The sequence below is a fragment of the Magnolia sinica genome, unplaced genomic scaffold (genome assembly GCF_029962835.1).
Source record: "Magnolia sinica isolate HGM2019 unplaced genomic scaffold, MsV1 ctg118, whole genome shotgun sequence".
Taxonomy (NCBI): domain Eukaryota; kingdom Viridiplantae; phylum Streptophyta; class Magnoliopsida; order Magnoliales; family Magnoliaceae; genus Magnolia; species Magnolia sinica.
The window spans coordinates 178758-196833 of record NW_026682762.1 but is presented as its reverse complement, the minus strand read 5'-3'; the positions used below and the strand labels follow the sequence as shown (position 1 = coordinate 196833).

Sequence of the window (18076 nt, the reverse complement as noted above, 5' to 3'; positions counted from 1 at the left end):
CTCCATCCATACCATGGCCCAAGATTTGAACCATTTGAATTGTCACGCAAGTATGTCACGTGTCAATTTGAAACACATGTGAGATCAGACCTTTCCATTAGGTAGGGCACACTGTTTAGAAATTTTCAAAAATTTCAGCCATCAATGCAAATGTATAAAGCGATCGATCTATTGCTACTATCTCTGCTTCGAGTCCTCACTCTCTCTCAGCTGGTTTTCTATTGAGATCTGAGAAGCGATCGATCTATTGCTGCTTCAGATCCTCCTCCACGGAACTAGTGTTTTGTTGAAATTTGAAGATCGATCGTCTCTATCAGTTGCTGTCATCAATCTCTCTCTCCCTCCCCCCAATTTAAGGTGTTTTATTTTATTATTTATTTATTTATTTGCTGTCATTGATTTCATTTGTAGAAAATCTAAAATCCCTATTTTATTTTTCTTCTTTTGATGTTACAGGTACAGATCGTTCATCAGTTAAGATATTCAGAAAGGATTTTTATCAAGAGATTCGATTGAGGAATTGTAAGGAAATGTACAATAGAATCAATCCCACATTTTTCCTCTTTCAATTGAAAACTGTTTGAATTTAGATCAATCTCCGAATTCTTCTTCCTTTTTACTGAAATTTTCTGCACCTTTGTTGATGATTTAATCCATTCTGGCAAGCACATGTGGTGGTGTGGAGAACTGGAACTGCATTAGATGTGATTTGGTTTTCCAATCACTTCCACCCTGAAACAATATCCGATGTATTTAAGCATATACCTGACGTGCATCATGTATTATTTTGGGAGGAAAAAAATCCAACCGGTCTCCAATTTTAGGTAAGAAAGAAACTCACCAGGAACCTATATTTATTAGCAGACTAGAGTAGCTCTTCGGAAAGTGTAAGACATTGTTGAGCCCTGCACATAATGAGCAGACCAGCCTAGCTCTTGGTGGAGGGCATGACATTGTTGAGCTCCAATAGTTATAGCCCCAATCTCACAGATGTGCACATTGGTGTTTCTGCTGCGATGCCTCCCTCACTCTGTTGTTGGATTTTAAAAGGTATAATCTAATCAATTCATTTGGATGTGCTAATTGGCATATGTGGCATCCAATCAACTAATGCTGCATAATATAGATGTCTTTTGATGCTAATGGTAACAGGACTCTTCTCTCACTCACTCCTCATCTCTTAGGTTGGATTGGTGGGCCAAAATGCAAAAAACTCTCTGGCAACAGTGGCTTCAACGAGCAAAGAAGTGAGAATTAGAAATGTGGCAACTGAGTCACCTGACATTTAGGAAGAGCTTTTTGTAGCAGATCACGTAATTGAGAATCATATTTGACTGCAGCAGCCGCGGAATTAATGGGAAAATCCTATATACCAGAAAAGAAGAGATGCTCTTGCAGTCTATTGATAAGGGATTCTGAATTTGGCGATGGGAGTGTAAAATTTCAGATCATGGATCATTTGTTGGTATGTTACCTTTACCTGCAATTTCCTTTTTTTGACTTTATTATAGACAAGATCTTGTAAAACTTGGTTCCCTAATTTCTGGCTTCTACGAAATGACCGAAGTGGACTGAATGCTGACCAAATACATACTCATACTTTCGCTTTATAAATCAAGGCAAGTTACATTACTGAAGTGAAAGTGAACCTAACATATCTGAATGACAAATTTTGTGTACCTAGTTTGTTCATAGGGTTTGGATGAATGGTTGGTGTTGGAAATGAATCGTTCCTCTTATTCAAATTCCGCAGATTTCCAGCAATTGGAGTCTTATGGAATGGATCAGTTGTACCTCTGCTATGTGGTACACTCTGGATCTTAAATCATTTATATTGTCTATGGTTTTTATGCTCTTTTCAGTTTCTTGATCATGTAACCTAAAACTATTTGAGAGTTGTTTGTGTTTAGGAGTGTAAGATCATATATCATGTAATGTCAGTGGTGGTCTCTTTATACTTTATATCATATGCATTTGGTCTCAAGATCCTGCTAACTCTTTCTGTGAGTAGTTTTGGACCTGAGCAATTATGAACAATACCTCACGAAATAAAGAACAAATGAAGAAGAAGAAAAGAATAAAGAACAAAAGGAGGGAGGGTGGAGGGGATTCTTCCAATCTGAAAGACTTTTGAATGGGCCCTTTAATTTAATTTAATTTAATTTAATTTTTTTTAATCTTTAGCTTATGTGCTTGTGTGTTTGCTTGTTTAGCTTATGTGCTTGTGTGTTTGCTTGTGTTAAAGGTTCCTTGAAGATATGTTGTTTGCTCATTGGTTTAAAGTTGCCATAGAAATGGTGAGGATTGAGTTTGAGTTTTCCATACCTCACAAGTGGTATGTTGAGAGATATGCTAAAGAAATATGGATCAAAGATGATTTGAAAAAAGAAATATGAGAAAACACTAATGGTTTTGAGAACTCTGGACACATTTTGAAAAGGAAATTCGAGAAAGAACTAATGGCTTTGAGAAAATGGTATGTCGAGAGATATGAAAGCATGGAGAATTTGGTTTATCAATCTTTAAGTTTAGGTTCTCCAAACTTCACTTAGATGACACCCTTTTTTTTTTTTTTGTTTAACAAAATTTACTATAGTTATTAGAATTATTCTATAGGACCTTAGCATATCGACGAACTTAATATATGGTTTGGATTTATCCAACCGTGGTGCACATACAGAACCCAATATTCTTATTTTAAGGTTTGAACATTACACAACATTGCACATAGATGTGCGGTTCCTATGCCATATAGGTGCAATGTGTCTGCATGTGTGCAAATTGTTGTCATATCTGATGGCCCAATTACAATTTTAGGAGAAATGAGTTCTATCCTCTTTTTTTTTTTTTTTTTTTTCTAACCTCCAACAATCATATATTAATATTCCATTCTAAATAATAAAGGGTGGTCACTCAAGAACGCCCTTGCCTTCTTCGGGAACTAGGGTTTTAAGTGAGCGGGAGAGGGAAGAGCTGCTAAGATGGTGGAGAAGATGACCAAAAGGAGAAAGGAGGAGGTAATGACAAGAGAATACACTATCAATCTCCACAGGCGATGCACCTTCAAGAAGATGGCTCCCAAAGCCATAAAAGAGATATGGAAATTTGCACAAAAGGCAATGGGGATAACCGATGTTAGGGTCGACGTGAAGCTAAACAAGCACATATGGAGCAGGGTATCTAGGGTGTGCCTAGAAGTGTTCGCGTGCGCGTCGATCACAAGAGGAATGAAGAGGAAGATGCTAAGGAGGAGCTTTATTCATTGGTCACTGTAGCAGAGGTCCCACCTGAAGGGCTCAAGGGATTGGGAACCAAGGTCATCGAAGAAGGAGATTAGACTTAGTAAACTTTAGTCTTAAGAGGTACTTTTTTGAGATATATGTTTTGATTTTTGATTTTTTATTTTATCAGTGCATTTTGGATGTATTCCGGATTTTGAGATCGCCCTTTAAAAGTTATGTTCGGTCAGAATTTTTAGCTTTAAAAAAAAAAAAAGCGCCCTTGCCTTTATTGTTGCAATTCAGTTCAATAGTGCATCCGTGCGCACAGACTTAACTAATTTGAACTTCGAATGGTTTAACTAATTTGAAGTTCGATTGGTTTTTTTAGAATGACTTACCATACCACTCCATTGATGTTTGCATGTTTGAAAATATATGTTACTTTATTAATCAAAGTGGTTTCAGCCATCTTACGAATGGATCATGACTCTGCAGTGTTTTTCTTTTTACCCGTCCAAACTTGTTTTTAATTTCTCAGACAATTTTTCATTTTCGGGAAGGGAAATATAATGGAACTTGGACTTGATGCCGTGGTTATTTGATATCCTTACAGGTCCATTCTCGATTTTCAACAAACTCTTTCCAGGTGATGGTCTTCTAAAATGCAAAGAACTAGGCTTGTCAAAGAATGAGATGAAGAAGCTTCTACCCATCATTGATGCCAACTCTTCTAATTCAGGTGACCTTATGCTTACCAAGCATTTTTTTATAGATGTGTCTTGGTTGGCATAGGCCAAGTTTTGTCACTCTGCTTCTATGTGCGTGCACAAATACATGTGCATGCTTGTGATTGTGTCTATGTGCACACAGATTTAAATATGAATGCACTCATGTTTAATTGCATATTTCAAGCTTGGAGTTTTCTGAATTGGATCTGTGATTGTTTTAGAAGCATTTGATGGCGTCTTGGAGCTTCAAGTTCGTGCTGGCAGAAGTCTGCCTGAAGCTATCATGATGATGATACTTGAGGTGTGGCAAAATGTTAAAAACATGGATCATGATAGAAAGGCCTTGTACGGATATTTTTCAGCTCTTATGGAGCCATGAGATGGACCTGCACTTATATCATGTAAAGTTTGTGCTGGAATTGCTTCATGCTTTAATGATTTTGCATGTGACATGAGTATTTTGAACTTATATTTATTGTATAAATGCAGTTACTGATGGCCGCTATCTTGGAGCGACATTGGACCAGAATGGATTGCGCTCCGGATGCTTTTACATCACACATAGTAGACGCATGATCATGGCCAGTGAGGTTGGTGTTATAGACATCTGCCAGGAGATGTGGCTAGGAAAGGAAGACATTTGATCGGTCCAGAAGGGGACCTTACTGAAATAGTTCATGTGGAAGGCTATGTGGCAGTTCATGTGCATTTGTATTTTGTTTTGAAAACTTTAAATAGACCATTAATTGTTTTGTTGATATTGTGTTGATTGTTGTCTTGATGAATGTTAAATGGGTGAAATATGCACAGGCTCAATCATTTGTTGATTATGATATTGTTAGCTTTGGTTGGTAGAGAAATCAGGTAAAAAATCGAATTATTTAGCCTCGGTTGATGCCAAAAGAGGCCAAATCCATCTTTAGTCTCAGTTTTGCCTCAGTTACATAAACCGAGACTACAACTCCCGTAGCTAAAGGCTTTAGCCTCGGTTGTTGAGAACTGAGGTTAAAAGTAGTTTTAGTTTCGGTTGGAGGCAACTGAGGCTAAATTTGGATTTAGTTTCAGTTGGAAACAATGGAGGCTAAATTTTTTATTTAGCCTCAGTTTGAGAAAACTGAAGCTAAAAAGGTTCTTTTAGCTTCACTTGAAGAACCGAGGCTAGCTATAAAAATCATTTTAGCCTCGGTTGTTAAAACTGAAGCTAAAGCCTTTAGCCACGGGGGTTTCAACCTCGGTTTGGATAACTGAGGCAAAATTGAGGCTAAAGGGTTTAGCTTCAGTTTTTAACCTTTTTAGCCATAGTTTAGAACAGAGGCTAAAGCCCCCTTTTCTTGTAGTGTGCGATGCCTACTGTTTTGTCTTTGACAATGGCACTGTACAGTTGAGGTAATCAAACTAAAAGAAATAAAACAGTTGAGTTTAAAAATCAAAATTCATAACCGGAAGAAATTTCAATACAGTTGCTAAGTTTTAGGAAGAGTACAAGAACTCAAGAACTAAGTACATTTGTTGGATACATTTTTTTTTTTAATGAGATATATTCATATAGACACTGTATGTGAGCTTCCACATCGATGTCTTTCCCATCATGTCACCTTTTGAAAACATCCAGGGCATGAAAAAGGATCGATGTCTTTCTAGTCATGTCACTTTTTGAAAACATCCAGGGCATGAAAAAGGATTCATGTCGTTGATAGAACGACGGAAGAGGATTAATGTAGCCTACCCCAATTAGTTGGGATAAGGCTTAGTTGATGATGATGATGATGCAAGACATGAAAAAGGTGGTTCTCACCTTGAGTAGCATTCATTGTAGTAGGCAGAACCATGATGCAGGTTGGCTAAGAACTCTGGCAACACAATGGCAATTGAGACTATTTAGGTAGGAACTTCTTCGAAGCCCTTCACTTAAGAACAAAAAAAAATTCAAAGTTAGTATTTATAGAAACAAAGAAGCTAGAGCAATGGGGATTTCAATGTCTCTCCTACAAGAGACCAATTCAATGAAACAGGAACATCAATATTATGGTAATTCATGAAACTATCACACTAAAGACTACAACGAATCCACTCATTTCTTGGATATGATGGCTATTAGGCAATTATCATGAATATTAAATAATTCATAGAGGCAACAATAATTTTTTATTACCAAAAATCATAACACCACACATACAACTGAGCCAATTCAAACAAACAAATTAGCATTTTAAGGCTATTATTCTTCAACTTCATATAATGCAATGGAAGATGAAGAAAGAAGAATAGATTAACCCATGAACCAAGCACTGGAGAATGTGCAAGGAAATAAGCTTCTTCCGTCAACCAATCTGACTGAAATATGAATTGACACATCTGATGGTCCAAGTAGATTTCGCATACACATCACAGTGAGGCTCACCATGATGTATGTCAAACATTTGAGCTAGGCATGGCAGACATGGAAAAAAAAAGAAAAAAAAGAACCGAGATTTCTCAAAATTAATCATATCTAAACTTAAACGATCCATGCCCCCTGAAACAGTGTCAAATCATGTCTAAAACCACTTAAATTGTGGTAGGGTACACCTAAGTTGTGGAATTTCATGATAATATGTCTGCCCCTTTATCAAAGGGTCCCAAACAGTTGACAGGATAAGTCACAATACGGTTAATATTTATGCTTGAGACACTTCTAATGATAAATTAGATTTCTACAACACATCATGATAGTGGGGCCATAGAGGTCGACTCAACCATAACTTACATCAATGTTGATTGTATTGGATCAAAACTCACATGCACAGACACACATGAGGCCTTTTATTTTAGTTTTATTACACTACAACAAAAACGTGCTTACTCGGCACTCTGGGTGCATCTTTCACCGGCGCTATGTAAAACGGTGCCCACGCATTTCACTGTATATATATATATATATATATATATATATATATATATATATATATATATATATATATATATATATATATATATATATATATAACCCTACTCCCTCGTTTCGTTCCTAGCACCCGACTCTCTCTCTCTCTCTCTCTCTCTCTTGATTTCTAGGGTTTTGATTTTTCATGAACGTACAGAAACCAGATCAGATCTCCGATGGTGGATTCAAGCACCAGCAATGCAGACGCCACGACTCCATCTCCTCACCATCTCATCTTCACCTCGTCCTCCTCATGTGACGCATCCTGGCCGTTGATTCTGCTGCCGTCTGATTCCTTTAAGGGCCGTAGGAAGGGTTCCTCAATCGCACGTGCACGTTGATGATCTTATCAACCTCCTCCATGGCTCCGACCCCATCAGGGTCGAGCTCAACCGCCTCAAGAATGAGGTCCGAGGTCGGGATTTCCTCATCTTCTGTTATATCTCGGCTGTGGCTTCATCAGTTTTTTGCTCGATTTTGCTGGGTTTTGGGGGTTTAGGGCTTGATTGCGGCAGGTTTAGGGTCTTTGAGGTGTTTTTGATGTGTCAGTTCATGGCCGCCCAACTTCCATTGAAAGCTGCTACCATCATAAGAGGCCGCCCGTCCCTCATCATCAACAACCAAACACATCCCACCTGCAATCGTCCACAATCAGTTCTGATTGGTAGGGATTTTTTTATATATTATTATTAGGGTTTTGATTATGGATTTTTGTTTTAAGTTTTCTGATGGATCGGCATTTAGGTCAGGCTTTCGATTAGGGTTTTTCTGTTTTGGGACTTATTATTAGGGCTTTTTCAGTGTTTTTATTATTAGAGCCCTCACAGCTGATACCTTCGCAAACAAGGTGAAGGAGATGATGAGCCACTATTTTGTTTGGGTTTTTCTAGTGCTTTTTTTTTTTCTCAATTTATAGTGACTATAGAACTTAGCAGTTAACCAGTTAACCATCTGTATGGTATGAAGCTATTGCAAAGTCCTCGACTTCTATTTATCATGCATGATTCATTGCTCATTTGGATCTATGTTCAATCATTGATTCAAGCTCTGTTATTATTAAGGCTTTTTTTTTTTTTTTTTTTTCTGGTTTTCTATTGGATCCGGTTTATTTATTTATTTATTTTTTTTCAGACTTGTCCATATTTTGTATTCCCATGTGATTGCTTAAATTGCAAGTCATTTTGTTTTCTACATTTCTTGCTTATATTTGGAGCAGTACTTTTCCAGTGCTATTTAAGGAAAGATTATATGTCATGTTTCTGTTTAGTGCATTTCTTGGTGCTTGTTTGATTTCTTGAATGTGTACAATAATATTTGTGTCAGCTGACCTCTTTGTTGTTGCCATGTAATAAGGCTCTATTACATTTCCTTGATCCAAAGAAATTCAAGAATAAAGGTGATTTTGTTGAAAAATACAAGAATCTAAGCTCCTTTAATGACATTGAGGTTTTATCACTTACCTTGCACTCTCAATTCCATGTGGTATATTCTGTATCCATATGTAGTTGAAGTTTACTGGGTTTTTCTTTAGCTTGCTAATCTTCACAAGGAATTGAGGCCTCACATTCTTCGAAGAGTTATCAAGGATGTGGAGAAGTCTTTGCCTCTAAAAATTGAGCACATCCTCTGGGTTGAAATATCTCCCCTTCAGAAACAGTAAGCACACTGCCCTTAGCTTGTAAGGGACTACTTATAGCACTTAGTATGTTTGCTACCTTGGAATGTGTCTGTTTATGGTTGCATCCTTCCAGGTATTACAAGTGGATTTTAGAACGTAACTTTCACAACCTGAACAAAGGAGTCCGCGGAAATCAGGTTTGCACTTATTTCAAATATTTAGGGCCCGTTTGTCATTGAAGAAATGAGCACTTGTGATCCTTAAAAATCACTTATTAAGCACTAAATATGTTTGAGTTAATACTTAATTTGTTGCTTAATAAGCAATTTCCCCAATAATCGCAGGCTTCTTAAATGCCCAGGGGGTCATTTCCTAACTTAATAAGCAATTGAGTACTTCTCATTTAACTGTTCATATGTTGGCCACCAATTGGTGGTCATAGTCATCCTTTAATTTTCTTTTCATTCATTCATTTTTTTTTTCTTTTTTTTTCTTTTTGGTTATGAGATATGACTCATCTATAATGTGAACCACTATTTTAAAAAGTTGAAATAGATGTACAAATGTGCCAACTGTAGAGTCAGTAGGACCTGTTGAGAAAATTTTCAAGAAAATGAAGAGTGGTGATTAGACAATTCTGACTGTGAAAACAATTCCTTGCAGGAAATTTTTTCTTTCATGTATGTTTACAAAACAATTTTCTTTTGTTGCCATAAGCATTTCTCAATAACATCTTAGAAGAAGCAAAAGACTTACTGAATCACTGGACGTTGTCACCCATCTAAGAAGAAGCAAAAGGATTATTTGAATCACTGACTGCTGTTGTCAACCACATAATGGTCTGCTAATGAATGGATGAACAAATTGGCCAAAGATGGGGCCTTGTGTCAAATTGGCTTCTTTTTTTTCCCCCTAATAATATTAACCCATTCATAAAGAAAAATATAGAGAACTGTTTATCATTAATCAATTCTCATTATGCACACCCTCGGGGCAATGCAAAGGAGCCCTGTTACAAGGGTTGCAGGAAACTCACTCTCTTCTATTAAATGGAGAATATGAATAGGAGACTTGTATGTGGGCCCATTGTAGGAAGATAGCCTTGGAGAAATTCTAATCACCAAAATTCACAAGCATGCTAATTTAGAAATGCCATTCATTCATGAATCCAACTCATTCACTAGTTAGCACACACCATTGTATGGTTGTTGGCTCAAAATCACATGGCCTGATGTTGCCTTAAATAAGTATACTGGTTTTGTTGAATTTTCTTCTTCTTCTTCCTTTTTTTTTTCCCTCTCCCTTTGAGCAGTCTTGGCACATTAGTGAAAAACTCAGGAACTTTTGATTGAGGGAAACCTGAAAACAATCTAAAGTGCCTCTTGCTTATTTGAGAAATTTGTTGTTGTTTCTGATTTTTCTGGAACAATATAATCTCTAAGATCAATTCATGGGGTTATTCTACCATAAATTTCTTTCCTCCAATGAGCCGCTATGCTAGTTCTGACAAATGGTGAAAGCCTTGCATAATGTTGGAATTGAGGTATGGTAGATCTTCCATTGTTTTAGGCAGTTTGCTTTTTCTCTTAAGGATAGTTTCTGATCAGCAGTCTGTTTGACATTGATTTTATTTGTAATTCATGACTTCTCAATAAGTAGCTAGTGATTTTTGGGTTAAAGCATATTAAGATAGTTTTCATATGTGAATGGCATCTATCCTATGTAATATTCTCCTTTTAACAAAGCTTGGCAATGGGTTGGGCCTGGGCCAACAAAATCAAAATTTCAAAATCAAAATCCAGGCCAACCTTCGACTATCATGAAGCAATATAATTTTGTGCATTACGATTCCTCTTTCGTTACAACTGTGGCCAACATCAAACAACATTGATCTTCGGTCATGCACATGCACAATCAGGGACACTGTCAGACAAACTCGAATTTCTGCATGAACTTTGTATTGAAGCATGTTGAATATCTTTTTACACACCCATATGTGCATTTTCATGGTTTGATAGCTCCACCCATTTGTTAGCTGTGCATCTACAAACATTTTGAAAACAGAGCAATGATCACATTCATCAGGCAAATGAACTTCCACATTTGGATGAAACCATTGGATCATATAATTTTTATTATTATTTTTTTTTAATGCCAGATCCATACCATGATGTGCATTAGCACCACACTAATTTGCTTAAGCATCACAACCAAGACTTGAGATTCACTCTTCCAAAAGGGAGAGAATCTCTCTTAAGAATAGAACAACAAAGAAAAAGAAAAAAAGAAGCCTAATTCTATGTTCGACTATCGTCAAAGGAGGCTCTACAAGCATGTATAAGTATGGAAAAATCCCAACTATCCATATAATCTAATTGTAGTCATTAAAAAAATTCACCTAAGCAGTCCCTCACATTTTTCTACTTTTGCATAAAATAAAAATAAGACCTAACCAAATTCTAAACAAATTAGAAGGCCAGTTAAAAACCTCAAAACTATAATCCCATTGTATTCTTGTACCCGCCATACTTTGGCAATAACTTCCTAGAATCATGGAGGGATCACATTATCAAGGAATCATTTTAATGCTAACTCAAAATACTTTCAAATGGGAATTTTATTTTATTTTATTTTATTTTATTTTTTATTTTTTATTTTTATTTTTTGAATTCCTCAGCTGGACATCGTTTCACACCCAAAAGATGGCCCCAAAGTAACTGATGGAATTGCTCTAGCAATAATTCAATCTATTCACAAGGGACTCATCATTGAGATCTTGTACAGGTGCTTCCATTTCCATCTGATTAGGTACATTGACATCTTGTTTCTTGTTTCTTCATTTTCTTTCATGTTGCTATGCATCATTTTCTCCTATCCAATCTGAAAAGAATCCTTTATAGGCTCTATGACTCGGCCTTTTATGACACTGTTTACAAAAATTGCCCAAGGTTCACTTCAATTGAGCCATGAGTAAGACTCAAATATCAGCATGATTTAAAGCCCTAAAAAGGTTTAAGAAATGTTTCTACCACATTTTGAGGATCATGCCCTATCATGCCCTAAAATGAACTGGCAAAATGGATGGATAGTGGGGATAAAAACATACATCAGATCAAGTCCCCAGCTCATCATTGGGTCCCCACAGCGCAAAACCACCGTTTTGCAAGCTCAATCTAGGGCATGAGCCAAAAAATGAAGCAAATCTGAAGCTCAAGTGGACCACACCACGGGAAATAGCGGGGATAATGGCACCTATTGTGTAAACCTTCCTAGGGTCTTCTGTAATGTTTATCTGCCATCCAACCCATTGATAAGGTGACAAACATGTCCCCCAATCAAAGCTGTCTACACCATGGACCCCTTACAGATCTTTTATAACCAAAAGATGAAACTAACACTCTTGTTGATGGCCACGAAAGGTCCAAATTCAACAGATATCGTCCATTAATAGGAGGTTTTGAATTGTCCAATCTGATTCTCCAGATGGGCTGATAATTGGGACAATCTGAATTCATTCAAATGTCATGCACCATGCATTGTTTGTCCTTCATGAAGAAGGCGCTTTTTCATCTCTCTATATTGGCTGTGGACTTCTGATATTCTCTTATTCTTAGTACTTTCCATATATAATTGATCCGTTAGTATTCTCATGCTTTCTTTCTCCATGCCATAGCACCATATTAATTATCCGTTAATCATGTAATATGGACTCTTGCTTTAACGGCTCTTTAAATTATGAATGTCGGGCCCACACCTGATCTAAGGAAATTGCTGTTATGTGAAAGTTCACTTTCAGTCTCTGTATGTGATCCTTTCTCCTGGGATGACTTATATGATACTCTAGCTACAGAAGCTTGATACGCAGGCACTCAAAATTGCACACGTGTCATACATTAACTAAAGTCAAACCAACTAAATTATGAAATCCGGTCGTTGAGATTGGTTAAACAATCCTAACTTCCAATCCATAGGTGCTTGTTTTTTAAAATAAGATCATAGGATGTTTCTCATTTTTAACCATCCAATATATGTCCAAAATTCTAGTTCTTAATTAATAACTAAGAAATTTCCAACTACTTGCATATCACCCATCCTACTCTACCAGAGTATCAAAGTTTTTCTGGTTGGAATGTTTCACTGCTTATGGACTCAAAACCCTTGCATCTGCAATCATGCAAGACGTGTCGGTGTTTTTGTCTAGAGCCTCTGTTGTCAGAAAGATGCAGTAGTCACACTATTCTTCACTTGTAATCTTTACATATAAAGGATTACGATATCTGAATAAAAATAATATTATTATCTAAAGATTTTGCAGTCGAGTTGGGGAGTCTTAATTTTCAATGTCGCCATGGATCTGGCCCCATATCTGCATCCAAGGCCTAGACAATGTTTGTGTCCATGCTAAATAAATTTTCTTCTGAGAAGCCATTTCCAAATTATTCAAGTATTTCCCACATGCGAGTAGAATAAAGTCAAGAAACCATGTTGTCCTTGAGTGTTGTTCCCTATGCTCCTAAAGTTGTTGCTATTTTGTGTATTTCTTTTCTCATTTTATTGTTGTGGGTTTAGTGAAAGTGGCAAAATCTGTGCAATGAAGGAGGTTTCACTCTTCTCTTATGATACCAAGTCTAAAGAAAGTGCAAAGCAATTGATGTAGGTAAGTTCCTTTTCTAACAGAATTATTTGGAACTTGTCATCCGAAGCTCACAGTTCAAGTTGTGTGATATTCTCACCTTCTTTATTACTTACATATGCAAAAAAAAAAAAAAAAAAAAAAAACATTTTTCTTTTTGCTTTTTTTTAATAAGTTTTATTGTTCTACTCTGCTTGTTCTGATAGGAAATAACTCTCTTCAGTTTCTTGGAAATGGATGAACAATTCGTAGTTTAAATCATGCAAGGCTATTTCTAGTAAGATTAAGCTACTTTATCTATCTAAAGATGGTCTTCTAAATGGAGAAATCCCAGTCTGTTGGGAATATAACATCACTTGTGGGTCTTGAATTGGAATTCAATGTGAATACAAGAGGTAGCATTCCAAGAGCCATAACTAAGCTAATCAGTTTAGAGAGGTTGTCATTGTATGGATACCATATACATGCAGCCATTCCTAATTGGTTAAATGAACTCAAAAATCTTAAAGAACTTATTCTGTACAATTGCATGTTGACATACCAAATATTTAGACCATTAATTGTGATTTATTGTTGTTTTCTTAATTGTGATTGTATTGAAGTGCAGTATGGCCATGTAATGATGGATGTTGTTTCTTTATTGCAGGCCCCCGTTTACATGTTACCACATTCACGCACATGTTCGATGATAGCAAAAGGGGTGGGTAGTTCACTTGCAAGAAGAGAACCATTGCATGTCAGTTGCTTTCCATTTGTACAACTTCTCTCTATTTTTCGTTCTAACACAGAATCCATGTTTACTTCCATTTGTACAACTTTTATCATCTTTTCTTTTTTCCTTTTTTATTTTCTTTTTCTTTGGTAATTTACCTTGACTATTTTTTCTGATAATCTTGTAATTTGAGAATTTAGAATAGCTAGAAGCCTTTCAAAAGTTAAAATCAGAAAAGGCTTTGGAGGGAAAGGAAGTGTATGTAATAGAAGCATTGATTAGACATTGTGTTTTTGTCATTCCCTGTTTGCACTGTCTTGATAAGTAGAACTTTTGAAATGATCCCCTGACACATAATTGCTGACAGTGCGTCCTTATATATATATTTTTATTTTTGTTATCAAGTACCTTATAATTTTGTTATATGCTTGCACAGGTGATTATCCTACAAATGTTAATAAGCTCTGTTTTATAGTTCTGTTATTTGAATCACCATTCCCATTTTCTATGAAAGTGATTAATGCTTATCTATTACATTTATTTTTTAGATTGGATTGGCGATGTCTCCATTGAGCAACAACTCCTTGTTTCTGGAATATAGTTTTGCCGCACAGGTTTATTTGATTTTTGACGCTACTTGCACTGGGAGTACCATATAGACAAACTAGCATTTCAGCCTTTTGATGCTACTCACATTGGGAGTACCATATAGAGGATTTTTAAAAAAATTTTATTTAAGACCATTTTCAATTTATTGTAATAAATATTATATATATATATATATATATATATATATATATATATATATATTTATTGTGAAGTAATATAGATTTTGTTTAATATTTAGTTTAAACTATATTTCAACATTTTTTATGTTTCAAATATTAAAAAAAATACAGGTTTTAATTGAATCATAAAATAAAAATAAAAAATACTGGCCTACGCTGGGGCCACTTAAATCTGTACAAGGACTTTAACCGTCGCTTGTTAAGATCTTTGTTGGTGCTTTTCCGTATTTAATAGTGTCTATGAAGCCACCTTTTAGCGGCGCTTAGATAGACTTATATCAACACTTTTATCAATTTTACCGGCGCTTCTGTAAGAAATACTAGCGCTAGCAAAAGCGCCGGTGAAACTAGAGAGAACGCCGCAATAGACTCTACCATTAGTGGCGCTCTAAGAAGCGCCGCTAAAACTAGCTTAGCACCGGGAAACCTTTTATCGACATACCCTTCTGGCGGCGCTTGTCTAGCGCTGGTGCCGGCGTTTTTAGGGGGTTTTACAACCAGTAAAAGTCCATTGTCTTGTGGTGTTATTACAAGGTTTTCACCCAAGTACCATGACTTTCAGGTGAGGACTATTTCGAGAGAGCAACTGAGATTACTAAGGATGGCAATCGTCCATTGTCTTGTGGTGTTATTACAAGGTTTTCACCCAAGTACCATGACTTTCAGGTGAGGACTATTTCGAGAGAGCAACTGAGATTACTAAGGATGGCAATCGACGAGGTGAGTTTTTTTCATTGTTACCATACTTCCTAACATGTATTGGCAAACACACACAAGAATTCTTGCATGGATAGTGGATGCATAGCTTATGCAAATGACTCCTAATTGGTTGCTGCAGTAGGCATGAATAAATCCAATATATTCAAGTCAATGTCATCCATGCTTAAATTCTTGGTCACAAACTCATTTAATTCTTGATTGTAGTTTCAACATATTTAAAGCATAATTTTAAAATATAAGCCAAATGGCCAAAATTGTTTCTTCTCATACTTTGACTTGGAAATTCAGGCCATGTATCTGATTTTCTTTCCAAGAACTAAAAGACCTTAGTAGGATCTGTGGGAGGCTATGAGTTGGGCTGGTTTGCCGAGCTACGGTCCTACCACAATTGGGCCGAGCTCGAGCTTGTAACACATTCTACTAAATTAGCCTAGGCCTAGGTTTTCCAACATTTTATTTCGAGTCTCAATTAAGCTTAAGTCTAAACTATTAAAGTGAATTTGAAGTCCATTAATATCTATTCGAACTGTTGAGAATTTTAATGCGAACACAACTTCCTATGGTCAGGATTCCAAACCAAGAATATCTTATATATTGATGCTAAATTCTGACACATTTAATTTTCAAAAGGTAAAAAAAAAATTAAAAAAAAAAAAAATCTGTTGCATGTTGATGTGAAATCAGTAATTGCTCAATTATGACATGAATGACTAGTTCACAACTTACCATGAAATCCGTCACAGAATTCATTTCCTGCATCATATGTGATATTACACTCACCATTATAAGATCTCAAATTATTAGGAATTGGATTTCAATGGATGAAAGTTAGGCCATGTTTGGATGTTTGATTGAATTCATTTACAGTTATTCTATTCAATAAAGAGGTAGATGACTGAATTTCAGTTGCTGCAGTTTCAAATTCAAATTGAAACAACTAAGTTAGAATTACATGTTTCTAGTCTAGGATAGTTTCAAGGATATCATATGCACTATGATAAGAAAATAAGTAGACTTCCTTCTAAGGAAAATTACATGCAAAATATGGAGGAGGTACATTGCCAACAACAGTTCTAAAAGATCTCATATCCTACCCAACGTAGATAATGTATGATTTAGGATCTAACATGCATTTTGGTGCCATTTACTAAATGGTCACAACCCTAGAAGACCTTGATTCGTGCACTTGGGTAAGGATTCAAACCATACCATTAGTGGAGCACCTCTTGGTATTTTTGGATGGCAAAAAGAAATCTTAGATCAAATGGTTGGAAATAGTTTCAACCAGTGGCCCATCCATAACCTGGTCTACCAGTTGGTTGGTTTGGATGGATTGACACATTTGCCAATCTTATCATATGACTGATACCATCTAATATATGGCACTGGATGCACACTAGATCCTACCTCTTTTATAGATTGGTGTATAGAAACTGTAAATATCACACGAAAATCAAATGGAATTAAGGAAACATGGAAACTGATACTGCTGAAACTTGGAGACATCCGACACTTTAGCTTCCAAAATTGAAGAGAAATGAAGAGACAACATTCACCATCGTGTATTAATCACCGTTCAGAAATGACCAATGAGCTTCTTGGCTTCAGCCAGAGGTGCAGCCTGGGCAAGTATTATGTCTTGAAAACTGATTGAATGCATAACTTGCTCTAAGAGTCTTCAAATAAAAGTATTCGGTAACGGTAACAGTAACAGCTAGCCGTCATAATGGTTGGCTATATGAACAATACAATAGGGGCCATAATAGTCAAAAAAAATTTAAATAAAAAATAAATATATTGCCTCCATTATCAGTCCATTACAAACCTGTTACAGCCATTACAGGCCCATTACAAGCCTTTTTTATTTTCAAATCGGGCATTACAGCCCTGTTATCGTGTAACAAGGTCCCACTGTTATTATTACGTAACCATTTTTTTATACCTAGCTTCAAACTAGGGATTTTCTAGAGAAATCCAGTTTATTCTATTTTTCTTTGATTCAATGTAGTCAATTTTATTACTTGGTAGCAGATGTTAAGAACCTTAGACATCTTATTCACAAAAAATTCAGACTTTTCCAATTTATAATCATGCAACAAAGTAATTTTTTCCCCTATTTTAATCATATGCAAGAAGTCATGAATGGGAAAGATGTTAGTGATTGTTGGGGGAAAATATAACAAGTCCCTAAGTCGGCTTAAGCGTCGGACCGACCCTGTTAATATGGCTCAGACTCGCCAGGCACCAAGTCTAATTGCAGTCCATGCCCGGATCGTTGGATGGAGAGACATAGCCTGGACTCACTAGGCGCCGAGCCTGACCGCGGCCTGCATGCCTTGAGCCACAAAGCGAGACCTCCAAGTGAGATCAATACACCTCTAGGTCCCCCTGAGGATCTCACAGATGCAACTATACGCAGACCCATTATAACGTCTCGGAAAAATCCGTACAAGGACCCGATTATCACCTCAGGCAGAAAACACCCAGGACCAAAACCTTTAAAAAATTAGGTTAATATTAGCAAATACTAAACTAGAGTACTTATGAAATTAGCACTAATCACTTTAAATATGATCTGCAAGACCCAAACCGTGCAGTATCATTGACGCTACATTACCCTGAAATCTAGAATCCATCCGTAAACCCGGTTGCTCTTGGGAGCACACCGAAACTCCATATCGGACCTGGACCGTCCGTTGAAAGTCCGATAACCGCAAAACTATAGAGCTATGA

General features: G+C 36.4%; 1 protein-coding gene, 2 long non-coding RNA genes and 1 pseudogene across 3 annotated transcripts; all 4 read left to right on the top strand.

Annotated features, from left to right (window-relative positions):
• Nucleotides 1-1332: 1332 nt before the first annotated feature.
• Nucleotides 1333-1962, top strand: LOC131236010 (uncharacterized). The gene is made up of 2 exons (XR_009166485.1): nucleotides 1333-1465; nucleotides 1754-1962. It is a non-coding gene; the product is annotated as an uncharacterized LOC131236010 (long non-coding RNA).
• A 97-nt stretch (nucleotides 1963-2059) lies between these two features.
• Nucleotides 2060-11799, top strand: LOC131236006 (protein CHROMATIN REMODELING 5-like). The gene is made up of 6 exons (XM_058233102.1): nucleotides 2060-2099; nucleotides 2214-2224; nucleotides 8226-8318; nucleotides 8404-8528; nucleotides 8624-8687; nucleotides 11168-11799. Exons 1-6 carry the CDS (start codon nucleotides 2060-2062, stop codon nucleotides 11372-11374), a joined length of 540 nt encoding a protein of 179 aa, XP_058089085.1. The 3' UTR covers nucleotides 11375-11799.
• LOC131236008 (large ribosomal subunit protein eL31-like) lies at nucleotides 2967-3495 on the top strand (annotated as a pseudogene).
• On the top strand, nucleotides 3832-4782 carry LOC131236009 (uncharacterized). Its single transcript, XR_009166484.1, has 3 exons — nucleotides 3832-3960; nucleotides 4171-4350; nucleotides 4439-4782. It is a non-coding gene; the product is annotated as an uncharacterized LOC131236009 (long non-coding RNA).
• Nucleotides 11800-18076: the final 6277 nt, after the last annotated feature.

Excerpts from the sequence above, each read along its gene's own strand:
- LOC131236006 (XM_058233102.1), top strand. The coding sequence starts at position 2,060 with ATGAAGAAGAAGAAAAGAATAAAGAACAAAAGGAGGGAGG. Across the intron at positions 8,319-8,403 it reads GCTCCTTTAATGACATTGAG|CTTGCTAATCTTCACAAGGA; the intron begins GTTTTATCACTT and ends GTTTTTCTTTAG. Across the intron at positions 8,529-8,623 it reads ATATCTCCCCTTCAGAAACA|GTATTACAAGTGGATTTTAG; the intron begins GTAAGCACACTG and ends GCATCCTTCCAG.